Source organism: Coregonus clupeaformis, chromosome 1 (genome assembly GCF_020615455.1).
Source record: "Coregonus clupeaformis isolate EN_2021a chromosome 1, ASM2061545v1, whole genome shotgun sequence".
NCBI lineage: Eukaryota > Metazoa > Chordata > Actinopteri > Salmoniformes > Salmonidae > Coregonus > Coregonus clupeaformis.
The window spans coordinates 89,516,733-89,538,404 of NC_059192.1; the positions used below are offsets into that span (position 1 = coordinate 89,516,733).

Consider the following 21,672-nt stretch of genomic DNA (forward strand, 5'->3'; position numbering starts at 1 on the left):
GACTACCTGGACATTAACGTTCTTATTCTGTATTAAAGCGTTTAGCTACAGTGTGCCCTCCTGAACACTCCCCTGTTGTCAAAAAGAACATTTTAAAAGTTTGTCCTGAACATTCCCCTGTTGTACGTACTTGAGTATTTCCCATGAATTTGTCAGATCTTTCATTGTAACTTCCCAGCTGATGGGCATTGAGATCGACCCAGAGTACGGAGGCACCGGCTCCACGTTCTTCTCCTCCATCCTGGTCATTGAGGAGCTGGCCAAGGTGGACGCCTCCGTGGCCGTGCTATGTGACATCCAGAACACCCTCATCAACACGCTCTTCGCCAAGCTGGGGACCGCAGCCCAGAAAGAACAGTACCTCAGCCGACTGTCAACAGACATGGTGAGTGACTTAACAGATTGCATGTTGTTGTATTGATTTTTATTAAACGGGTTTCTAGCCTCATGGGTCTTTCCTGGTTTAAATACAGTTAGAATATAAAACACTAGCCGAGAGGAGAAAATGTGGCCTATGTGTTTTGATTTATCATACAAAGGGTGTACTAGTAAGTTTGAATGAAGCTTCTGATCATGTAGAGCGATCAGAGCGAACTGTCTAAAACTGTCAGGATACAGCCTGTTGGCTACTGTCTAAAACTGTCAGGATACAGCCTGTTGGCTACTGTCTAAAACTGTCAGGGTACAGCCTGTTGGCTACTGTCTAAAACTGTCAGGATACAGCCTGTTGGCTACTGTCTAAAACTGTCAGGGTACAGCCTGTTGGCTACTGTCTAAAACTGTCAGGATACAGCCTGTTGGCTACTGTCTAAAACTGTCAGGATACAGCCTGTTGGCTACTGTCTAAAACTGTCAGGATACAGCCTGTTGGCTACTGTCTAAAACTGTCAGGATACAGCCTGTTGGCTACTGTCTAAAACTGTCAGGATACAGCCTGTTGGCTACTGTCTAAAACTGTCAGGATACAGCCTGTTGGCTACTGTCTAAAACTGTCAGGATACAGCCTGTTGGCTACTGTCTAAAACTGTCAGGATACAGCCTGTTGGCTACTGTCTAAAACTGTCAGGATACAGCCTGTTGGCTACTGTCTAAAACTGTCAGGGTACAGCCTGTTGGCTACTGTCTAAAACTGTCAGGATACAGCCTGTTGGCTACTGTCAGGATACAGCCTGTTGGCTACTGTCTAAAACTGTCAGGATACAGCCTGTTGGCTACTGTCTAAAACTGTCAGGATACAGCCTGTTGGCTACTGTCTAAAACTGTCAGGATACAGCCTGTTGGCTACTGTCTAAAACTGTCAGGATACAGCCTGTTGGCTACTGTCTAAAACTGTCAGGGTACAGCCTGTTGGCTACTGTCTAAAACTGTCAGGATACAGCCTGTTGGCTACTGTCTAAAACTGTCAGGATACAGCCTGTTGGCTACTGTCTAAAACTGTCAGGATACAGCCTGTTGGCTACTGTCTAAAACTGTCAGGGTACAGCCTGTTGGCTACTGTCTAAAACTGTCAGGATACAGCCTGTTGGCTACTGTCTAAAACTGTCAGGGGTACAGCCTGTTGGCTACTGTCTAAAACTGTCAGGGTACAGCCTGTTGGCTACTGTCTAAAACTGTCAGGATACAGCCTGTTGGCTACTGTCTAAAACTGTCAGGGTACAGCCTGTTGGCTACTGTCTAAAACTGTCAGGATACAGCCTGTTGGCTACTGTCTAAAACTGTCAGGATACAGCCTGTTGGCTACTGTCTAAAACTGTCAGGATACAGCCTGTTGGCTACTGTCTAAAACTGTCAGGGTACAGCCTGTTGGCTACTGTCTAAAACTGTCAGGATACAGCCTGTTGGCTACTGTCTAAAACTGTCAGGGTACAGCCTGTTGGCTACTGTCTAAAACTGTCAGGATACAGCCTGTTGGCTACTGTCTAAAACTGTCAGGATACAGCCTGTTGGCTACTGTCTAAAACTGTCAGGATACAGCCTGTTGGCTACTGTCTAAAACTGTCAGGATACAGCCTGTTGGCTACTGTCTAAAACTGTCAGGTAATACAGCCTGTTGGCTACTGTCTAAAACTGTCAGGGTACAGCCTGTTGGCTACTGTCTAAAACTGTCAGGATACAGCCTGTTGGCTACTGTCTAAAACTGTCAGGATACAGCCTGTTGGCTACTGTCTAAAACTGTCAGGGTACATACAGCCTGTTGGCTACTGTCTAAAACTGTCAGGGTACATACAGTCTGTTGGCTACTGTCTAAAACTGTCAGGATACAGCCTGTTGGCTACTGTCTAAAACTGTCAGGATACAGCCTGTTGGCTACTGTCTAAAACTGTCAGGATACAGCCTGTTGGCTACTGTCTAAAACTGTCAGGATACAGCCTGTTGGCTACTGTCTAAAACTGTCAGGGATACAGCCTGTTGGCTACTGTCTAAAACTGTCAGGATACAGCCTGTTGGCTACTGTCTAAAACTGTCAGGGTACAGCCTGTTGGCTACTGTCTAAAACTGTCAGGATACAGCCTGTTGGCTACTGTCTAAAACTGTCAGGGTACAGCCTGTTGGCTACTGTCTAAAACTGTCAGGATACAGCCTGTTGGCTACTGTCTAAAACTGTCAGGATACAGCCTGTTGGCTACTGTCTAAAACTGTCAGGATACAGCCTGTTGGCTACTGTCTAAAACTGTCAGGATACAGCCTGTTGGCTACTGTCTAAAACTGTCAGGATACAGCCTGTTGGCTACTGTCTAAAACTGTCAGGATACAGCCTGTTGGCTACTGTCTAAAACTGTCAGGATACAGCCTGTTGGCTACTGTCTAAAACTGTCAGGATACAGCCTGTTGGCTACTGTCTAAAACTGTCAGGATACAGCCTGTTGGCTACTGTCTAAAACTGTCAGGGATACAGCCTGTTGGCTACTGTCTAAAACTGTCAGGATACAGCCTGTTGGCTACTGTCTAAAACTGTCAGGGATACAGCCTGTTGGCTACTGTCTAAAACTGTCAGGGTACAGCCTGTTGGCTACTGTCTAAAACTGTCAGGGTACAGCCTGTTGGCTACTGTCTAAAACTGTCAGGATACAGCCTGTTGGCTACTGTCTAAAACTGTCAGGATACAGCCTGTTGGCTACTGTCTAAAACTGTCAGGATACAGCCTGTTGGCTACTGTCTAAAACTGTCAGGATACAGCCTGTTGGCTACTGTCTAAAACTGTCAGGATACAGCCTGTTGGCTACTGTCTAAAACTGTCAGGGTACAGCCTGTTGGCTACTGTCTAAAACTGTCAGGGTACAGCCTGTTGGCTACTGTCTAAAACTGTCAGGATACAGCCTGTTGGCTACTGTCTAAAACTGTCAGGATACAGCCTGTTGGCTACTGTCTAAAACTGTCAGGGTACAGCCTGTTGGCTACTGTCTAAAACTGTCAGGATACAGCCTGTTGGCTACTGTCTAAAACTGTCAGGATACAGCCTGTTGGCTACTGTCTAAAACTGTCAGGGTACAGCCTGTTGGCTACTGTCTAAAACTGTCAGGATACAGCCTGTTGGCTACTGTCTAAAACTGTCAGGATACAGCCTGTTGGCTACTGTCTAAAACTGTCAGGATACAGCCTGTTGGCTACTGTCTAAAACTGTCAGGATACAGCCTGTTGGCTACTGTCTAAAACTGTCAGGATACAGCCTGTTGGCTACTGTCTAAAACTGTCAGGATACAGCCTGTTGGCTACTGTCTAAAACTGTCAGGGTACAGCCTGTTGGCTACTGTCTAAAACTGTCAGGATACAGCCTGTTGGCTACTGTCTAAAACTGTCAGGATACAGCCTGTTGGCTACTGTCTAAAACTGTTAAGGTACAGCCTCAGTGTTCACTGGAAACACGCACCGGAAGTTGAACAAAATTCTCACAATGTTCAAGTTTCTGCTCACAAGACATACAATTTGCTCAGTGCCCCAAAACATTTGAGGGAACATTGGTGAAGGGGGTATGAATACTTTCTGAAGGCACTGTGTCCCATCCATGTAATGATACTAATAGCCTGTTGTACTGTAGGTTGGTAGTTTCAGATCTATCTCCTCCATGTAATGATACTAATAGCCTGTTGTCCTGTACTGTAGGTTGGTAGTTTCTGCCTGTCAGAAGCAGAGTCGGGGAGCGATGCCTTCTCTCTGAAGACGCGCGCTGACAAACACGGGGACTATTACCTCATCAATGGTTCCAAGATGTGGATCAGTAATGCAGAGCATGCTGGGGTGTTTCTGGTGATGGCCAACGTGGACCCGTCTGCTGTGAGTTCAAACCCACGCCAGTCACAACAACAACAACAGGGTCTTCTTCATTAGGGCACACCTAATACCGTTACATTTTTAAAACGCTGTGCAACGGAAAATGAAAACGGTAATTTATTATTGGACAAGTTCAGATAGTTCACTCTGTTTTGGAGTTATTTTTTCTTCCGTTTCATGTCTAATGAACGTAACCCTGATTTCCAGGCCTCATGGTCGGGTAACTTAGTTATTTCAAATCCTTCCAGCCTGAGTGGCGCAGTGGTCTAAGGCACTGCATCACAGCCTCTAGCTGTGCCACTAGAGATCCTGGTTCGAATCCAGGCTCTGTCGCAGCCGGCCGCGACCGGGAGACTCATGGGCGGCGCACAATTGGCCCAGCGTCGTCCAGGGTAGGGGAGGGAATGGCCGGCAGGGATGTAGCTCAGTTGATAGAGCATGGCGTTTGCAACGCCAGGGTTGTGGGTTCGATTCCCACGGGGGGCCAGTATGAAAAAAATAAATAATAATGTATTCACTAACTGTAAATCGCTCTGGATAAGAGCATCTGCTAAATTACTAAAATGTAAATGTGGTGGTTATGGTAGTGTTTGTCTACTGGCTGTAGGGGAGTTTGATATGTCCTGTTGAGGTAGCTCCTAGGAAGCAGCTCCTTCCTGGTTTTACACCCTGCTGGAACCTGTGTCTGTGACCAAATAAAGTTTGATTTGATTTGTATGAAACAGGAAATCTTCCTCCTGGTTGACAGGGTCACAGAGGCATCACCTGCTTCATCGTGGACAGAGACGCAGAGGGGCTTCAGATCGGCAAGAAGGAGAACAAACTGGGTCTGAGAGCTTCTTCAACCTGTCCTCTCAACCTGGATAACATCAAGGTAGGTATCCTCTTCAACCTGGATAACATCAAGGTAGGGACCTCTTCAACCTGGATAACATCAAGGTAGGTAGCCTCTTCAACCTGTCCTCTCAACCTGGATAACGTCAAGGTAGGGACCTCTTCAACCTGGATAACGTCAAGGTAGGGACCTCTTCAACCTGGATAACGTCAAGGTAGGGACCTTCAACCTGGATAACGTCAGGTAGGGACCTCTTCAACCTGGATAACATCAAGGTAGGGACCTCTTCAACCTGGATAACGTCAAGGTAGGGACCTCTTCAACCTGGATAACGTCAAGGTAGGGACCTCTTCAACCTGGATAACATCAAGGTAGGGACCTCTTCAACCTGGATAACATCAAGGTAGGGACCTCTTCAACCTGGATAACATCAAGGTAGGGACCTCTTCAACCTGGATAACGTCAAGGTAGGGACCTCTTCAACCTGGATAACGTCAAGGTAGGGACCACACACATTTTAAATATGTCCAAATATAGACAGTAAGTACAACAAGCAGCCATGAAATGTTGAAGCTGATATGCACCAACCTGTCCATCAGATCAGAAGCAGGTTCCTTTAATGGGAGAATGGTAATGGATGTATATAATATGACCAGTATAATAATGACTCTACCTTCTAGCTGTTTATATCCTCAACTGGAAATGTGTCTGTACTCTCTAGAAGTGGAAATGTTTATTGGATCCATATTTTATATTCTGTCTATATATTTTGTAAGGCAGAACCCCATTTAGTCGACTCGTCGGTAGGCTGTTGGTCGACAGAGATTTATTTTAGTCGAGCAGTCTCAAGTTCTTATATATTTTTTTATTGGCATACAAGACACCTGTGTGATTCGCGTCTGTCTGAGTGGACTAATCCATTGCGGAGGCCGTGGGGATGGCATAGTCCATCACTCTAAGACGTGATACTGAAATTATATATGGTTATATTAGGTAAAAATGATGGTGCAACACTAATACAAATATTATTTTATAACGAATACGCTTTCTCCCTCGTTGGATAGCTGTCGCTGTCCGCGATTCTGAACCATGATCTTCAGTGCGCCATTGAATTTGCGCCTTTCCCTAGACCATGTTTCTATGTGCATAATAGCAAAGATAACCAGCATATTGGTGTTGAGAACAATGTGGCGGAGGCAGCAGCGGAGTTAGGAGACTAGAACAGCCCTTTGCCTTAATTGTCTAAGAAAAGTGTAGAGGGAGGAAACCCTAATTAGGTCTATAATCAATAACAGTTAAATGGACCTGGCTTTATAAATAATCCATATCTACAGAAATAAGACAGATCCTGCTTCTGTTGCCTGTTTCAGTGTTTGTTTAATAGCCTACTGAGTCCGTGAGCACCGAGCCTCACGCAACCACAACATGTAGGATAAAGCGATTTCACAACTTCTGTAATATTATGCTGTAATAAAGGCTTTATTAGAATAGACTCTCTGGGATTACTTATCATTTATTTAGTGTTTACACTGTTCCAAATGGTCAGAAAAATTATTAATTGAACAGCACCTGTTTGTCAGGCAGCTCTCGCTCCTAGACCCTCCTAGATCTCCTTCTTATTGTTATGATGATGATCATCATTATAGTAAGTCATGTCGTTATCATTAGTAGGCTTTGTACAGCAGCCTTGTATAACCACCATGGAGCTGTCTGTAGGCCTAAGAGGGTGTCCTGTTTAGTCTTAATACCGTAACTAATCTAGGCTTACACTGAGTGGACAAAACATTAGGAACACCTCTCTAGTATTGAACTGCACCCCCCCCCCCCCTTTTGCCCTCAGAACAGCCTCAATTCGTCGGGGGGCATGGACTCTACAAGGTGTCAAAAACGTTCCACAGGGATGCTGGCCCATGTTGACTCCAATGCTTCCCACAGTTGTGTCTAGTTGGCTGGATGTCCTTTGGGTGGGGGACCATTCTTGATCAACACAGGAAACTGTTGAGCGTGAAAAACCCAATAGCGTTGCAGTTCTTGACACAAACTGGTGCGCCTGGCACCTACTACCATACCTTGTTCAAAGGCACTTAAATATTTTGTCTTGCCCATTCACCCTCTAAATGGCACACATACACAATCCATGTCCCAAGGCTTAACAATCCTTCTTTAACCTGTCTCCTCCCCTTCATCTACACGGATTGAAGTGGATTCAACAAGTGACATCAATAAGGGATCATAGCTTCACCTGGATTCACCTGGTCAGTCTACGTCCTGGAAAGAGCAGGTGTTCCTAATGTTTTGTCCACTAAGTGTATAAGGCCAGCATTTCATCAACTTCACTGTGGAAATGGGGATATGTTGATATGCTTCAGTTTGCTGCCATTTGAAAATAGCTCACATTAATATATGTAGCCTTAGAAATAAGGTTCATGAAATCAATAACTTACTAACATCAGATAACAACATTCATATATTAGCCATTTCTGAGACTCACTTTGATGATACAGCAGTAGAAATACAAGGATATAACATCTATAGAAGAGACAGGAATGTTCCTAATGTTTTGTACACTGTGTATATTTCTATATACAGTGAGGGAAAAAAGTATTTGATCCCCTGCTGATTTTGTACGTTTGCCCACTAACAAAGAAATGATCAGTCTATAATTTTAATGGTAGGTTTATTTGAACAGTGAGAGACTTGGTGGCAAAACCCTTGTTGGCAATCACAGAGGTCAGATGTTTCTTGTAGTTGGCCACCAGGTTTGCACACATCTCAGGAGGGATTTTGTCTCACTCCTCTTTGCAGATCTTCTCCAAGTCATTAAGGTTTCGAGGCTGACGTTTGGCAACTCGAACCTTCAGCTCCCTCCACAGATTTTCAATGGGATTAAAGTCTGGAGACTGGCTAGGCCACTCCAGGACCTTAATGTGCTTCTTCTTGAGCCACTCCTTTGTTGCCTTGGCTGTGTGTTTTGGGTCATTGTCATGCTGGAATACCCATCCACGACCCATTTTCAATGCCCTGGCTGAGGGAAGGAGGTTCTCATCCAAGATTTGACGGTACATGGCCCCGTCCATCGTCCCTTTGATTCGGTGAAGTTGTCCTGTCCCCTTAGCAGAAAAACACCCCCAAAGCATAATGTTTCCACCTAAATGTTTGATGGTGTTCTTGGGGTCATGGGCAGCATTCCTCCTCCTCCAAACACGGCGAGTTGAGTTGATGCCAAAGAGCTCGATTTTGGTCTCATCTGACCACAACACTTTCACCCAGTTCTCCTCTGAATCATTCAGATGTTCATTGGCAAACTTCAGACGGGCCTGTATATGTGCTTGCTTGAGCAGGGGGACCTTGCAGGCGCTGCAGGATTTCAGTCCTTCACGGCGTAGTGTGTTACCAATTGTTTTCTTGGTGACTATGGTCCCAGCTGCCTTGAGATCATTGACAAGATCCTCTCGTGTAGTTCTGGGCTGATTCCTCACCGTTCTCATGATCATTGCAACTCCACGAGGTGAGATCTTGCATGGAGCCCCAGGCCGAGGTAGATTGACAGTTATTTTGTGTTTCTTCCATTTGCGAATAATCGCACCAACTGTTGTCACCTTCTCACCAAGCTGCTTGGAGATGGTCTTGTAGCCCATTCCAGCCTTGTGTAGGTCTACAATCTTGTCCCTGACATCCTTGGAGAGCTCTTTGGTCTTGGCCATGGTGGAGAGTTTGGAATCTGATTGATTGATTGCTTCTGTGGACAGGTGTCTTTTATACAGGTAACAAGCTGAGATTAGGAGCACTCCCTTCAAGAGTGTGCTCCTAATCTCAGATCGTTACCTGTATAAAAGACACCTGGGAGCCAGAAATCTTTCTGATTGAGAGGGGGTCAAATACTTATTTCCCTCATTAAAATGCAAATCAATTTATAACATTTTTGACATGCGTTTTTCTGGATTTTGTTGTTGTTATTCTGTCTCTCACTGTTCAAATAAACCTACCATTAAAATTATAGACTGATCATTTCTTTGTCAGTGGGCAAACGTACAAAATCAGCAGGGAATCAAATACTTTTTTCCCTCACTGTATATATATAGGCTACTGTATCAATCATTAATTTGTTCATGTCATCACAACATACGAGTCATTCATGCTTAGAAATGCAACCAAGCATTGTAGTTTTTAAATGAAATAACAAAGGGAGCCTTGAATAATGAATTAGCCTAAACTATAAATAAACTGCAATATGTCAGCAATTGCATTCATGTTTTAGTCTTAGTAATAAAGGCTTTACAAAAACAATTGATTTAGAACAGTGTTCCAAATGGTCAGATAATTATTTATAATAATAATAATAATAATAATAATAATAGTAATAATAATATTGTAATCTAACCTGTTGGGCCTTTTTCTTGATCTCCAGTAGTTTCCTCAACTAAATCAGATGTGACTTCCCCTTTCCCTCCTGAGCAACCAGTAAACATTCCCCCGTTTTCAAGTTTATTATTCATATCCTCAGTATCCATTTTGCCGTCAATGTGTCGGGGGTGTTCAGAGTTTGTTACAACCAACTTATGGTGATTTATGATCGGCTATAGGTCAGGCCCTATTGGTCACGTAAAGAGAGCAAGGGTTGAGGGAGTAGATGGATTTAGACGGCCAATGACGGATTTAGTAACAGAACTTCTCAGTCAGAGAAACAACAAGTAAGAAACCTAGAAATGGCTGTAATGATGTTGCAGCTTCGGCACCACGGCGATAAACTCTATAGTGGCGCCTGGTCGCTGCAGCAGGGAGGCACCACGGTGATAAACTCTATAGTGGCGCCTGGTCGCTGCAGCAGGGAGGCACCACGGTGATAAACTCTATAGTGGCGCCTGGTCGCTGCAGCAGGGAGGAACCACGGTGATAAACTCTATAGTGGCGCCTGGTCGCTGCAGCAGGGAGGCACCACGGTGATAAACTCTATAGTGGCGCCTGGCCGCTGCAGCAGGGAGGCACCACGGTGATAAACTCTATAGTGGCGCCTGGTCGCTGCAGCAGGGAGGAACCACGGTGATAAACTCTATAGTAGCGCCTGGTCGCTGCAGCGGGGAGGAGAGCGAGGCTTCAGCACCACGGTGATAAACTCTATAGTGGCGCCTGGTCGCTGCAGCAGGGAGGAACCACGGTGATAAACTCTATAGTGGTGCCTGGTCGCTGCAGCAGGGAGGAGAGCGAGACAACGTGCACCAGTCACACAGGCACTCGCTACCTTTTATGGTTTTACACAGCGCGGTGTGCCGTCAGGCTCCCGCTTCAGTTTACACAGCGCGGTGGTCCGTCAGGCTCCCGCTTCAGTTTACACAGCGCGGTGGTCCGTCAGGCTCCCGCCTCAGTCATCTGTGTGTCTTTTTAATTATTTCATCAAACAGCGCTTAAAGCAGTAGACAAGCTCAGTGCAGATAGTTGATTTTATTAAAACAGAAGGGGTGTGACTATATATGGGAAAAAAAATACACGTTTTCACATTTCAACCAATGGATTGTTCGAAAGAACAGCGGACTCTTGGTCAACCAAGGTTGTTTTTTTGTTTGGGACAGCCCTAATATTATTTATATTGCTGGCACCAACCCTTCAAATTCTGGGTATGTGGAAATGTACTTTGCAAATAAAGGTGATTCTGATTTGTTGAAGGTTCCTGAGAAGAACATCTTGGGTCAGATCGGCCACGGATACAAGTACGCCATCGGCATGCTGAATGAAGGCAGGATTGGGATCGCTGCCCAGATGCTGGGATTGGCTCAGGGCTGCTTCGACCAGGCGGTTCCCTACACCAGACAGAGGGTTCAGTTTGGCAAACGCATATTCGACTTCCAGGTAAAACATATTCATTAAAACATTTTATCAATTTCTCGGTCATCACATTCATGTTTCCGCACTTGTAGGCGTTGCTGCTATTACCAGTGTGTGGCTTACTGGCTTTTATAAAACTAATCTTTGTGCTTATTTTAAAAGCCTCCATTGTGCTCTGTTTTAATATAATAGAGGCCATTTAGCGGACGCTTTTATCCAAAGCCACTTACAGTCATGCCTGCATACCTTTTAGCCTGGCTGGCCCCAGCAGGTATCGAACCCATGGCCCTGGCATTGCAAGCACCATGCTCTACCAACTGAGCATGATGCTTATATAATGTGTTGCAGGCCACGCAGCACCAGATAGCCCACATCTAAAGGATGTTCTATAATGTGTTGCAGCACCAGATAGCCCACATCTAAAGGATGTTCTATAATGTGTTGCAGGCCACGCAGCACCAGATTGCCCACATCTAAAGGATGTTCTATAATGTGTTGCAGGCCACGCAGCACCAGATTGACCACATCTACAGGATGTTCTATAATGTGTTGCAGCACCGGATAGCCCACATCTAAAGGATGTTCTATAATGTGTTGCAGGCAACGCAGCACCAGATTGCCCACATCTAAAGGATGTTCTATAATGTGTTGCAGGCCACGCAGCACCAGATTGCCCACATCTACAGGATGTTCTATAATGTGTTGCAGGCCACGCAGCACCGGATATCCCACATCTAAAGGATGTTCTATAATGTGTTGCAGGCCACGCAGCACCAGATAGCCCACATCTAAAGGATGTTCTATAATGTGTTGCAGGCCACGCAGCACTGGATAGCCCACATCTAAAGGATGTTCTATAATGTGTTGCAGGCCACGCAGCACCAGATAGCCCACATCTAAAAGGATGTTCTATAATGTGCTGCAGGCCACGCAGCACCGGATAGCCCACATCTAAAGGATGTTCTATAATGTGTTGCAGGCCACGCAGCACCAGATTGCCCACATCTAAAGGATGTTCTATAATGTGTTGCAGGCCACGCAGCACCGGATAGCCCACATCTACAGGATGTTCTATAATGTGTTGCAGCACCAGATAGCCCACATCTAAAGGATGTTCTATAATGTGTTGCAGGCCACGCAGCACCGGATAGCCCACATCTAAAGGATGTTCTATAATGTGTTGCAGCACCAGATAGCCCACATCTAAAGGATGTTCTATAATGTGTTGCAGGCCACGCAGCACCGGATAGCCCACATCTAAAGGATGTTCTATAATGTGTTGCAGGCCACGCAGCACCAGATTGCCCACATCTAAAGGATGTTCTATAATGTGTTGCAGCACCAGATAGCCCACATCTAAAGGATGTTCTATAATGTGTTGCAGCACCAGATAGCCCACATCTAAAGGATGTTCTATAATGTGTTACAGGCCACACAGCACCAGATAGCCCACATCTAAAGGATGTTCTATAATGTGTTGCAGCACCGGATAGCCCACATCTAAAGGATGTTCTATAATGTGTTGCAGCACCGGATAGCCCACATCTAAAGGATGTTCTATAATGTGTTGCAGGCCATGCAGCACCAGATTGCCCACATCTAAAGGATGTTCTAAAATGTGTTGCAGCACCGGATTGCCCACATCTAAAGGATGTTCTATAATGTGTTGCAGGCCACGCAGCACCGGATAGCCCACATCTAAAGGATGTTCTATAATGTGTTACAGGCCATGCAGCACCAGATTGCCCACATCTAAAGGATGTTCTATAATGTGTTGCAGGCCACGCAGCACCAGATTGCCCACATCTAAAGGATGTTCTATAATGTGTTGCAGGCCATGCAGCACCAGATTGCCCACATCTAAAGGATGTTCTATAATGTGTTGCAGGCTATGCAGCACCAGATTGCCCACATCTAAAGGATGTTCTATAATGTGTTGCAGCACCAGATTGCCCACATCTAAAGGATGTTCTATAATGTGTTGCAGGCCATGCAGCACCGGATTGCCCACATCTAAAGGATGTTCTATAATGTGTTACAGGCCATGCAGCACCAGATTGCCCACATCTAAAGGATGTTCTATAATGTGTTGCAGGCCATGCAGCACCAGATTGCCCATGTAGCCACCCAGATAGAGGCTGCCAGGCTGCTGACCTACAACGCTGCCCGGCTGAAGGAGGCAGGAAGACCCTTCATCAAGGAGGCCTGCATGGCCAAGTACTTCACCTCAGAGGTGAGCTGAATATAGAGAAGTAGGCCCATTATTCTCAGAGTAGGAGGATAATCACTAGACTGGTCCTGTGTCAGAACCCTGCTGTCTTCTAATAGAGGGAATGAATGGTGCAAATCCAACTATTTCATACCACAGCATCACAGTATTTGTGTTTAACAATATGTTTTATTGTTCCTTCCTCCGTGAATTAGGTCGCAACGTTGACCACATCAAAATGCATAGAGTGGATGGGAGGGGTAGGCTTCACCAAAGACTACCCTATTGAGAAATACTACAGAGATTGTAAAATAGGTACGTTTCCATGGCTACTTCCAAAGCGATCCTGTACTGTTGCTATGCAACCCGGGGGTAACATGACTCTGTGAGGTCGTGTTTAGGAACGTCATGACTCCAGTTAGCTAGCTAGTTATTGGGCCTCAGCAAGGTGGAGTGGGGAGGGGGTGGTGTTTAGGAAGGTCATGACTCCAGTTAGCTAGCTAGTTATTGGGCCTCAGCAAGGTGGAGTGGGGAGGGGGTGGTGTTTAGGAAGGTCATGACTCCAGTTAGCTAGCTAGTTATTGGGCCTCAGCAAGGTGGGGTGGGGAGGGGGGTGGTGTTTAGGAAGGTCATGACTCCAGTTAGCTAGCTAGTTATTGGGCCTCAGCAAGGTGGAGTGGGGAGGGGGTGGTGTTTAGGAAGGTCATGACTCCAGTTAGCTAGCTAGTTATTGGGCCTCAGCAAGGTGGAGTGGGGAGGGGGTGGTGTTTAGGAACGTCATGACTCCAGTTAGCTAGCTAGTTATTGGGCCTCAGCAAGGTGGAGTGGGGAGGGGGTGGTGTTTAGGAACGTCATGACAGGAGGCGTGGTAATCTGACCATATAGGAATTCCTCTGTCTGATCTGACCTTGGTGTGCGAGGAGAGAGAGGCTGCGTCCAAAATGGCATCTTAAACCATATTTAGTGCATTTGTTTTGACCGCAGTACCGGTCTAAAGTAGTGCACTGTATGGAGGATAGGGTTCCATTTGGGAAGCACCCAGAGAGAGACAGAGGGCCATTCAACCAGGGTACGACCCAGGAAGCTTTTACCACACAATGACACTTTTGCTTTCATCGGTTGGTTCCACTTTGGCTGTTGATGGCAGAGATTTTGGCAGATCGAGTTGCAGTTAGACAGTCTTAAGTTAACTGTTTCTCCTTTGTCCAGTACCCACTGATTTTTAGGAAAACTCCATTTTCATTCTTGGTGGAATTTGTGGACATCGCTAATAACATGTAATCTATAATCTCCTATTCCAGGATGGTGTAATTGTCATAAGCTGTTTTTCCATGTTTGTAACTATACAGGTACCATTTATGAGGGCACAACCAACATCCAGCTGTCCACCATGGCCAAGTTTATAGACAAGGAGTATGACTACTGACCTCCTGACCTGGTCTGGCTGGATCCCCATCATGGAGACCGACCTGGCTGGATCCCCATCATGGAGACTGACCTGGCTGGATCCCCATCATGGAGACTGACCTGACATCCTGACCTGGTCTGGCTGGATCCCCATCATGGAGCCTGACCTGGCTGGATCCCCATCATGGAGACTGACCTGGCTGGATCCCCATCATGGAGACTGACCTGACCTCCTGACCTGGTCTGGCTGGATCCCCATCATGGAGACTGACCTGGCTGGATCCCCATCATGGAGACTGACCTGGCTGGATCCCCATCATGGAGACTGACCTGGCTGGATCCCCATCATGGAGACTGACCTGGCTGGATCCCCATCATGGAGACTGACCTGGCTGGATCCCCATCATGGAGCCTGACCTGGCTGGATCCCCATCATGGAGACTGACCTGGCTGGATCCCCATCATGGAGACTGACCTGACCTCCTGACCTGGTCTGGCTGGATCCCCATCATGGAGACTGACCTGGCTGGATCCCCATCTGGAGGACCTGGCTGGATCCCCATCATGGAGACAGACCTGGCTGGATCCCCCATCATCATGGAGACTGACCTGGCTGGATCCCCATCATGGAGACTGACCTGGCTGGATCCCCATCATGGAGACTGACCTGGCTGGATCCCCATCATGGAGACTGACCTGGCTGGATCCCCATCATGGAGACTGACCGTTACACACTCCTCTTTGTGACCCATTTGGTTTTATCACTCGTTGTTGGACTGTTGTGGGATTTAGGGCTCCTAAATTCAATCCGTATCGCGGGAGTTCAACGCTCCAGCATGATTTAAATTTAAAGGCAATGTTCCCCCGTTTAGTGGAGAATGCATTCACTGTAAACTCTGCATATGTCGACTCAATCTACATTTTCTATCACGCAATCTGTACCGCTTCAGCGATCCCAGACGGAATACGGCCCTTGGGAGTGTACTGAGCAATACTGTAGCGCTCATGTTTAAACCACTGTGTAGCTGACTGCAGTACTAGAGGATGTTCCATAACCGTGTAACAGTTAGTCAATGCATCTGTTGCTTTCCACTATGGATAGATTTAATGGTTACTGTTTCCAGACCTGTAGATAGTGAAACGTAGCTCTGGTGTTGGTAGTGTTAATTGTTTTCAACTGTTTCCAGACCTGTAGATATTGAAACGTAGCTCTGGTGTTGGTATTGTTAAGTGTTTTCAACTGTTTCCAGACCTGTAGATATTGAAACGTTGGTATTGTTAAGTGTTTTCAACTGTTTTCCCCCACTTCCATGGCTCTTTCAGAATCTTCCACCTCAGTAGCTTTTCAAAGTAATAAGAATCCATCATGTTATTACCACAGTATTGGTAGAACTATTATCTGATTTAATGGTCTCATTTCAAATCAACAAATCAGTGCCTTTTTATCCCAGTATAGTGTGTGTGGATTTTGTAACACCATAAGATCTGAAATAAACCTTGTGTGCCTCCGTTAGATGAAGTCTTTCTGTGGTTGTGTAGCCTGTTTGGTGGTTTTTTTTGGGGGTCTACTTTGTCATGGTAATCATGTTTACTTGGTGAAGTAGGTCCACGCCGTCAGAGCTTTCTTTCTTTCTTTCAGCATTCTACTTTATTTTAAAGATGTCTGGGGAATTAGTTTCACAGAACTAAAAAGAGATTGTCTACATGAACTTCTTTGGACAATACTAATAAATATTAAATAAGTGTTTTAATGATCTTGCGTCTTATTGCAGCTTTAAGGGTATTATTGTGAAGCTGTCCTTCTAAATCTCGTTTCGAAGTGAGCAAAGCCTGTGCTTCCAAGGCTACAGCGAAGGTATCAACGCCCCACGCAAAGCCTAACTCCTAGCAAGTCTGTTTTTCAGCCACTAGATGGCAGACATTTCCTTGGTTTTCTGAGTCTGGGAGGTGAGGGGTGTTAGTCGCAGTAGAAGCCCCGGACAGGAACCCCAAAGAGCAGTAAATTACAACTTCCTAATAGCCCTGTCAGCCCTAATGTTATTTTATTGCAATTTAATTACGCTCAGGTTTCAGACTAAAGAGAACTCATTAAATAATTCACTCTCTCAGGAGCGGTTTGTCCTCTGTAGCTCAATCGGTAGAGCACGGCGCTTGTAACGCCAGGATAGTGGGTTCGATCCCCGGGACCACCCATACGTAAAAATGTATGCGCACATGACTGTAAGTCGCTTTGCATAAAAGCGTCTGCTAAATGGCTTATTATTATTATTATTATTATTATATAAATAAGATTGATTAGATTTCTGTAGGACACGGTCCTGTCCATACAATACAAGGGCTGTTGTTCTCTCCCCAGACAGCATCGTTAGTACATGATGAAATGGTGGACCGATATCAGCTATCAACCAGTAATAATATCTGTTCGACAGAGCAAATCAACATTCATCACTGACTAAGTTGATTCAGTCTAGCTACATTACTTTATGTCTTTAATCTAGCTACATGACTTGATGGTGTCTTCAATCTAGCTACATGACTTGATGGTGTCTCCAGTCTAGCTACATGACTTGATGGTGTCTCCAGTCTAGCTACATTACTTTATGTCTTTAATCTAGCTACATGACTTGATGGCGTCTCCAGTCTAGCTACATGACTTGATGGTGTCTTCAGTCTAGCTACATGACTTGATGGTGTCTCCAGTCTAGCTACATTACTTTATGTCTTTAATCTAGCTACATGACTTGATGGTGTCTCCAGTCTAGCTACATTACTTTATGTCTTTAATCTAGCTACATGACTTGATGGTGTCTCCAGTCTAGCTACATGACTTGATGGTGTCTCCAGTCTAGCTACATTTACTTTATGTCTTTAATCTAGCTACATGACTTGATGGTGTCTCCAGTCTAGCTACATGACTTGATGGTGTCTCCAGTCTAGCTACATGACTTAATGGGGTCTCCAGTCTAGCTACATGACTTGATGGTGTCTCCAGTCTAGCTACATGACTTGATGGGGTCTCCAGTCTAGCTACATGACTTAATGGGGTCTCCAGTCTAGCTACATGACTTGATGGTGTCTCCAGTCTAGTTACATGACTTGATGGTGTCTTCTGTGCTCAGAGATCAGATAAAGGTTGAGGGAGATAAAATAGTTGTTTTGATTAATGTAATGGCCATGAACTAAGCCAAATATGTATTAATGAATTCATTATAGTTCTCCACCTCAGAGCGACACAGATCTTCCCATGCGGCATCACACCAGAGAGGATGGATATTAAAACCTATATAGTCTCTCTGGGGATCCACTTACTCTAATTAAGATTTAAAGATGCTGAATTAAAATGCTTGTGTCTACAAACTGTTCGACGTTTAAGTTGTTTGCATTATTTTAGCACAAAACATAATTATTACCATTTCAAAGGGTGTAAACATTTTCGTTTTAAGATGCTTGACAGCTTGTTTCAATCTCAAATGGAAGGTTTATCTAATTTATCACCAGAAGGTATAACGGCTCTTCAGAGAAGGGGGTCATTTCACTTCATGAATAAATGTAGCTATAGTAACAGTCGGTCTTCACAACCCTCATTACTATGGAGAGGTGGTGAGGAAGGACTTTGGGATGTATAATTTAGTTCTGTCTGTCTACATTTGATCCAATTTTAACAAGAGACCGGGGTTAGAATTAAAAAAAAAAGCATACTATCCTTTTCATTCCCACAACCATTCGTTTCCTAATTACTGCTGCCTGCCAGACCTCTAATGAATGTAATTGCTGCCTTTTGATGAAAATACTATTATCTGGATCACATTTTACATGGACAAACACAGCTCCCCTCCTCTTCTCCGCCCCCATCTTTAGCAGGACTACGAGACCTGTCATTATGCAGGGGAACAAGTAGCTGTTCACAACAAGTGCCGTCCTTGAGAATCGGAGCAAGCCTCACAAGCTCTAAGGACAGATTGTTTCCTGTGTAGGTTGCACAAATCCAATTTTGTTGATTAGTTCTACATGCACGTCTGAATATGTATTTGTTCAGCCCTAGGTGTACAACACGTGTGAATATGTATTTGTTCAGCTCTAGGTGTACAACACGTGTGAATATGTATTTGTTCAGCCCTAGGTGTACAAGACGTGTGAATATGTATTTGTTCAGTCCTAGGTGTACAACACGTGTGAATATGTATTTGTTCAGCCCTAGGTGTACAAGACGTGTGAATATGTATTTGTTCAGTCCTAGGTGTACAACACGTGTGAATATGTATTTGTTCAGCTCTAGGTGTACAACACGTGTGAATATGTATTTGTTCAGCCCTAGGTGTACAACGCGTGTGAATATGTATTTGTTCAGTCCTAGGTGTACAACACGTGTGAATATGTATTTGTTCAGTCCTAGGTGTACAACACGTGTGAATATGTATTTGTTCAGTCCTAGGTGTACAACACGTGTGAATATGTATTTGTTCAGTCCTAGGTGTACAACACGTGTGAATATGTATTTGTTCAGTCCTAGGTGTACAACACGTGTGAATATGTATTTGTTCAGTCCTAGGTGTACAACACGTGTGAATATGTATTTGTTCAGCCCTAGGTGTACAAGACGTGTGAATATGTATTTGTTCAGTCCTAGGTGTACAACACGTGTGAATATGTATTTGTTCAGCTCTAGGTGTACAACACGTGTGAATATGTATTTGTTCAGCCCTAGGTGTACAACACGTGTGAATATGTATTTGTTCAGTCCTAGGTGTACAAGACGTGTGAATATGTATTTGTTCAGTCCTAGGTGTACAACACGTGTGAATATGTATTTGTTCAGTCCTAGGTGTACAACACGTGTGAATATGTATTTGTTCAGTCCTAGGTGTACAAGACGTGTGAATATGTATTTGTTCAGCTCTAGGTGTACAACACGTGTGAATATGTATTTGTTCAGCCCCAGGTGTACAAGACCAAGTTTAATCATTTGACTTTAAACTGGTTCAGATCCTCTGTAACATTGTAACACTGATAACATCTGCCAACTATTTGTTATGGAACTTATATCTACAAACATACCTTCAGTTATTAGCAGGCCCAGTATAGGGTTAGTTAACCAGGAGATTGGTGGGCACCTGCACGGATGGAGGGATGTATGGCTGACCTTTGACCTCACAGATTAGAGCGTGATGGCCTCTTCCAGATGTGTTAGCACTGGTGCAAACACTCATTGGAGTAGTGAGTGGCCCAATGGTAACACATTGGAGTAGTGTGTGGCCCAATGGTAACTCATTGGAGTAGTGAGTGGCCCAATGGTAACACATTGGAGTAGTGAGTGGCCCAATGGTAACACATTGGAGTAGTGAGTGGCCCAATGGTAACACATTGGAGTAGTGAGTGGCCCAATAGTAACACATTGGAGTAGTGAGTGGCCCAATAGTAACACATTGGAGTAGTGTGTGGCCCAATGGTAACACATTGGAGTAGTGTGTGGCCCAATGGTAACACATTGGAGTAGTGAGTGGCCCAATAGTAACACATTGGAGTAGTGAGTGGCCCAATAGTAACACATTGGAGTAGTGTGTGGCCCAATGGTAACACATTGGAGTAGTGTGTGGCCCAATGGTAACACATTGGAGTAGTGAGTGGCCCAATAGTAACACATTGGAGTAGTGTGTGGCCCAATGGTAACACATTGGAGTAGTGAGTGGCCCAATGGTAACACATTGGAGTAGTGTGCAGTGAGTGTCCAAATGGTAACACATTGGAGTAGTGAGTGGCCCAATGGTAACACATTGGAGTAGTGTGTGGCCCAATAGTAACACATTGGAGTAGTGTGTGGCCCAATGGTAACACATTGGAGTAGTGTGCCCAATAGTGTGTGGCCCAATGGTAACACATTGGAGTAGTGTGCAGTGAGTGGCCCAATAGTAACACATTGGAGTAGTGTGCAGTGAGTGGCCCAATGGTAACACATTGGAGTAGTGTGTGGCCCAATAGTAACACATTGGAGTAGTGTGCAGTGAGTGGCCCAATGGTAACACATTGGAGTAGTGTGCAGTGAGTGGCCCAATGGTAACACATTGGAGTAGTGTGTGGCCCAATGGTAACACATTGGAGTAGTGTGTGGCCCAATGGTAACACATTGGAGTAGTGTGTGGCCCAATGGTAACACATTGGAGTAGTGAGTGGCCCAATGGCAACACATTGGAGTAGTGAGTGGCCCAATGGCAACACATTGGAGTAGTGGCCCAATGGCAACACATTGGAGTAGTGAGTGGCCCAATGGCAACACATTGGAGTAGTGAGTGGCCCAATGGCAACACATTGGAGTAGTGAGTGGCCCAATGGTAACACATTGGAGTAGTGAGTGGCCCAATGGCAACACATTGGAGTAGTGAGTGGCCCAATGGCAACACATTGGAGTAGTGAGTGGCCCAATGGCAACACATTGGAGTAGTGTGTGGCCCAATGGAAACATATTGGAGTAGTGTGTGGCCCAATGGCAACACATTGGAGTAGTGTGTGGCCCAATGGCAACACATTGGAGTAGTGTGTGGCCCAATGGCAACACATTGGAGTAGTGTGTGGCCCAATGGCAACACATTGGAGTAGTGAGTGGCCCAATGGCAACACATTGGAGTAGTGTGTGGCCCAATGGCAACACATTGGAGTAGTGAGTGGCCCAATGGCAACACATTGGAGTAGTGAGTGGCCCAATGGCAACACATTGGAGTAGTGAGTGGCCCAATGGCAACACATTGGAGTAGTGAGTGGCCCAATAGCAACACATTGGAGTAGTGAGTGGCCCAATGGCAACACATTGGATTAGTGAGTGGCCCAATGGTAACACATTGGAGTAGTGAGTGGCCCAATGGTAACACATTGGAGTAGTGAGTGGCCCAATGGCAACACATTGGAGTAGTGAGTGGCCCAATGGTAACACATTGGAGTAGTGAGTGGCCCAATGGCAACACATTGGAGTAGTGAGTGGCCCAATGGCAACACATTGGAGTAGTGAGTGGCCCAATGGCAACACATTGGATGACTGGTTTATTCTATCAGTCTAAGTTGCTTTATGATTCACCAATCCTATAACACATCTCATCTCAAATACCCTCCACTGTGTTCCAACAGCATCATTGACCTCACCCCT

At 45.2% G+C, this 21,672-nt stretch overlaps 1 protein-coding gene and 1 long non-coding RNA gene across 2 annotated transcripts; one reads left to right on the forward strand and one right to left on the reverse strand.

The window, feature by feature from the left end:
- The first annotated feature begins 100 nt into the window (after window positions 1-100).
- On the forward strand, window positions 101-14,640 carry LOC123491660 (short/branched chain specific acyl-CoA dehydrogenase, mitochondrial-like). Its single transcript, XM_045223280.1, has 7 exons — window positions 101-385; window positions 4,102-4,272; window positions 5,018-5,143; window positions 10,766-10,948; window positions 13,020-13,157; window positions 13,349-13,448; window positions 14,483-14,640. The coding sequence occupies exons 1-7, from the start codon at window positions 182-184 to the stop codon at window positions 14,557-14,559; spliced, it is 999 nt and encodes a 332-aa protein (XP_045079215.1). The 5' UTR covers window positions 101-181; the 3' UTR covers window positions 14,560-14,640.
- Window positions 14,519-16,288, reverse strand: LOC123491667. Its single transcript, XR_006661520.1, has 3 exons — window positions 15,179-16,288; window positions 14,632-15,062; window positions 14,519-14,573 (listed from the first exon to the last, which is right to left on the reverse strand). It is a non-coding gene; the product is annotated as an uncharacterized LOC123491667 (long non-coding RNA).
- Between the last annotated feature and the right edge of the window lie 5,384 nt (window positions 16,289-21,672).

What these genes read in the sequence shown, in the direction of transcription:
- LOC123491660 (XM_045223280.1), top strand. Translation starts at nt 182, where the DNA reads ATGGGCATTGAGATCGACCCAGAGTACGGAGGCACCGGCTCCACGTTC. An exon ending in TCAACCTGGATAACATCAAG is followed by an intron (nt 5,144 to 10,765) that starts GTAGGTATCCTC and finishes GATTTGTTGAAG; the next exon opens with GTTCCTGAGAAGAACATCTT. An exon ending in CCAAGTACTTCACCTCAGAG is followed by an intron (nt 13,158 to 13,348) that starts GTGAGCTGAATA and finishes TCCGTGAATTAG; the next exon opens with GTCGCAACGTTGACCACATC.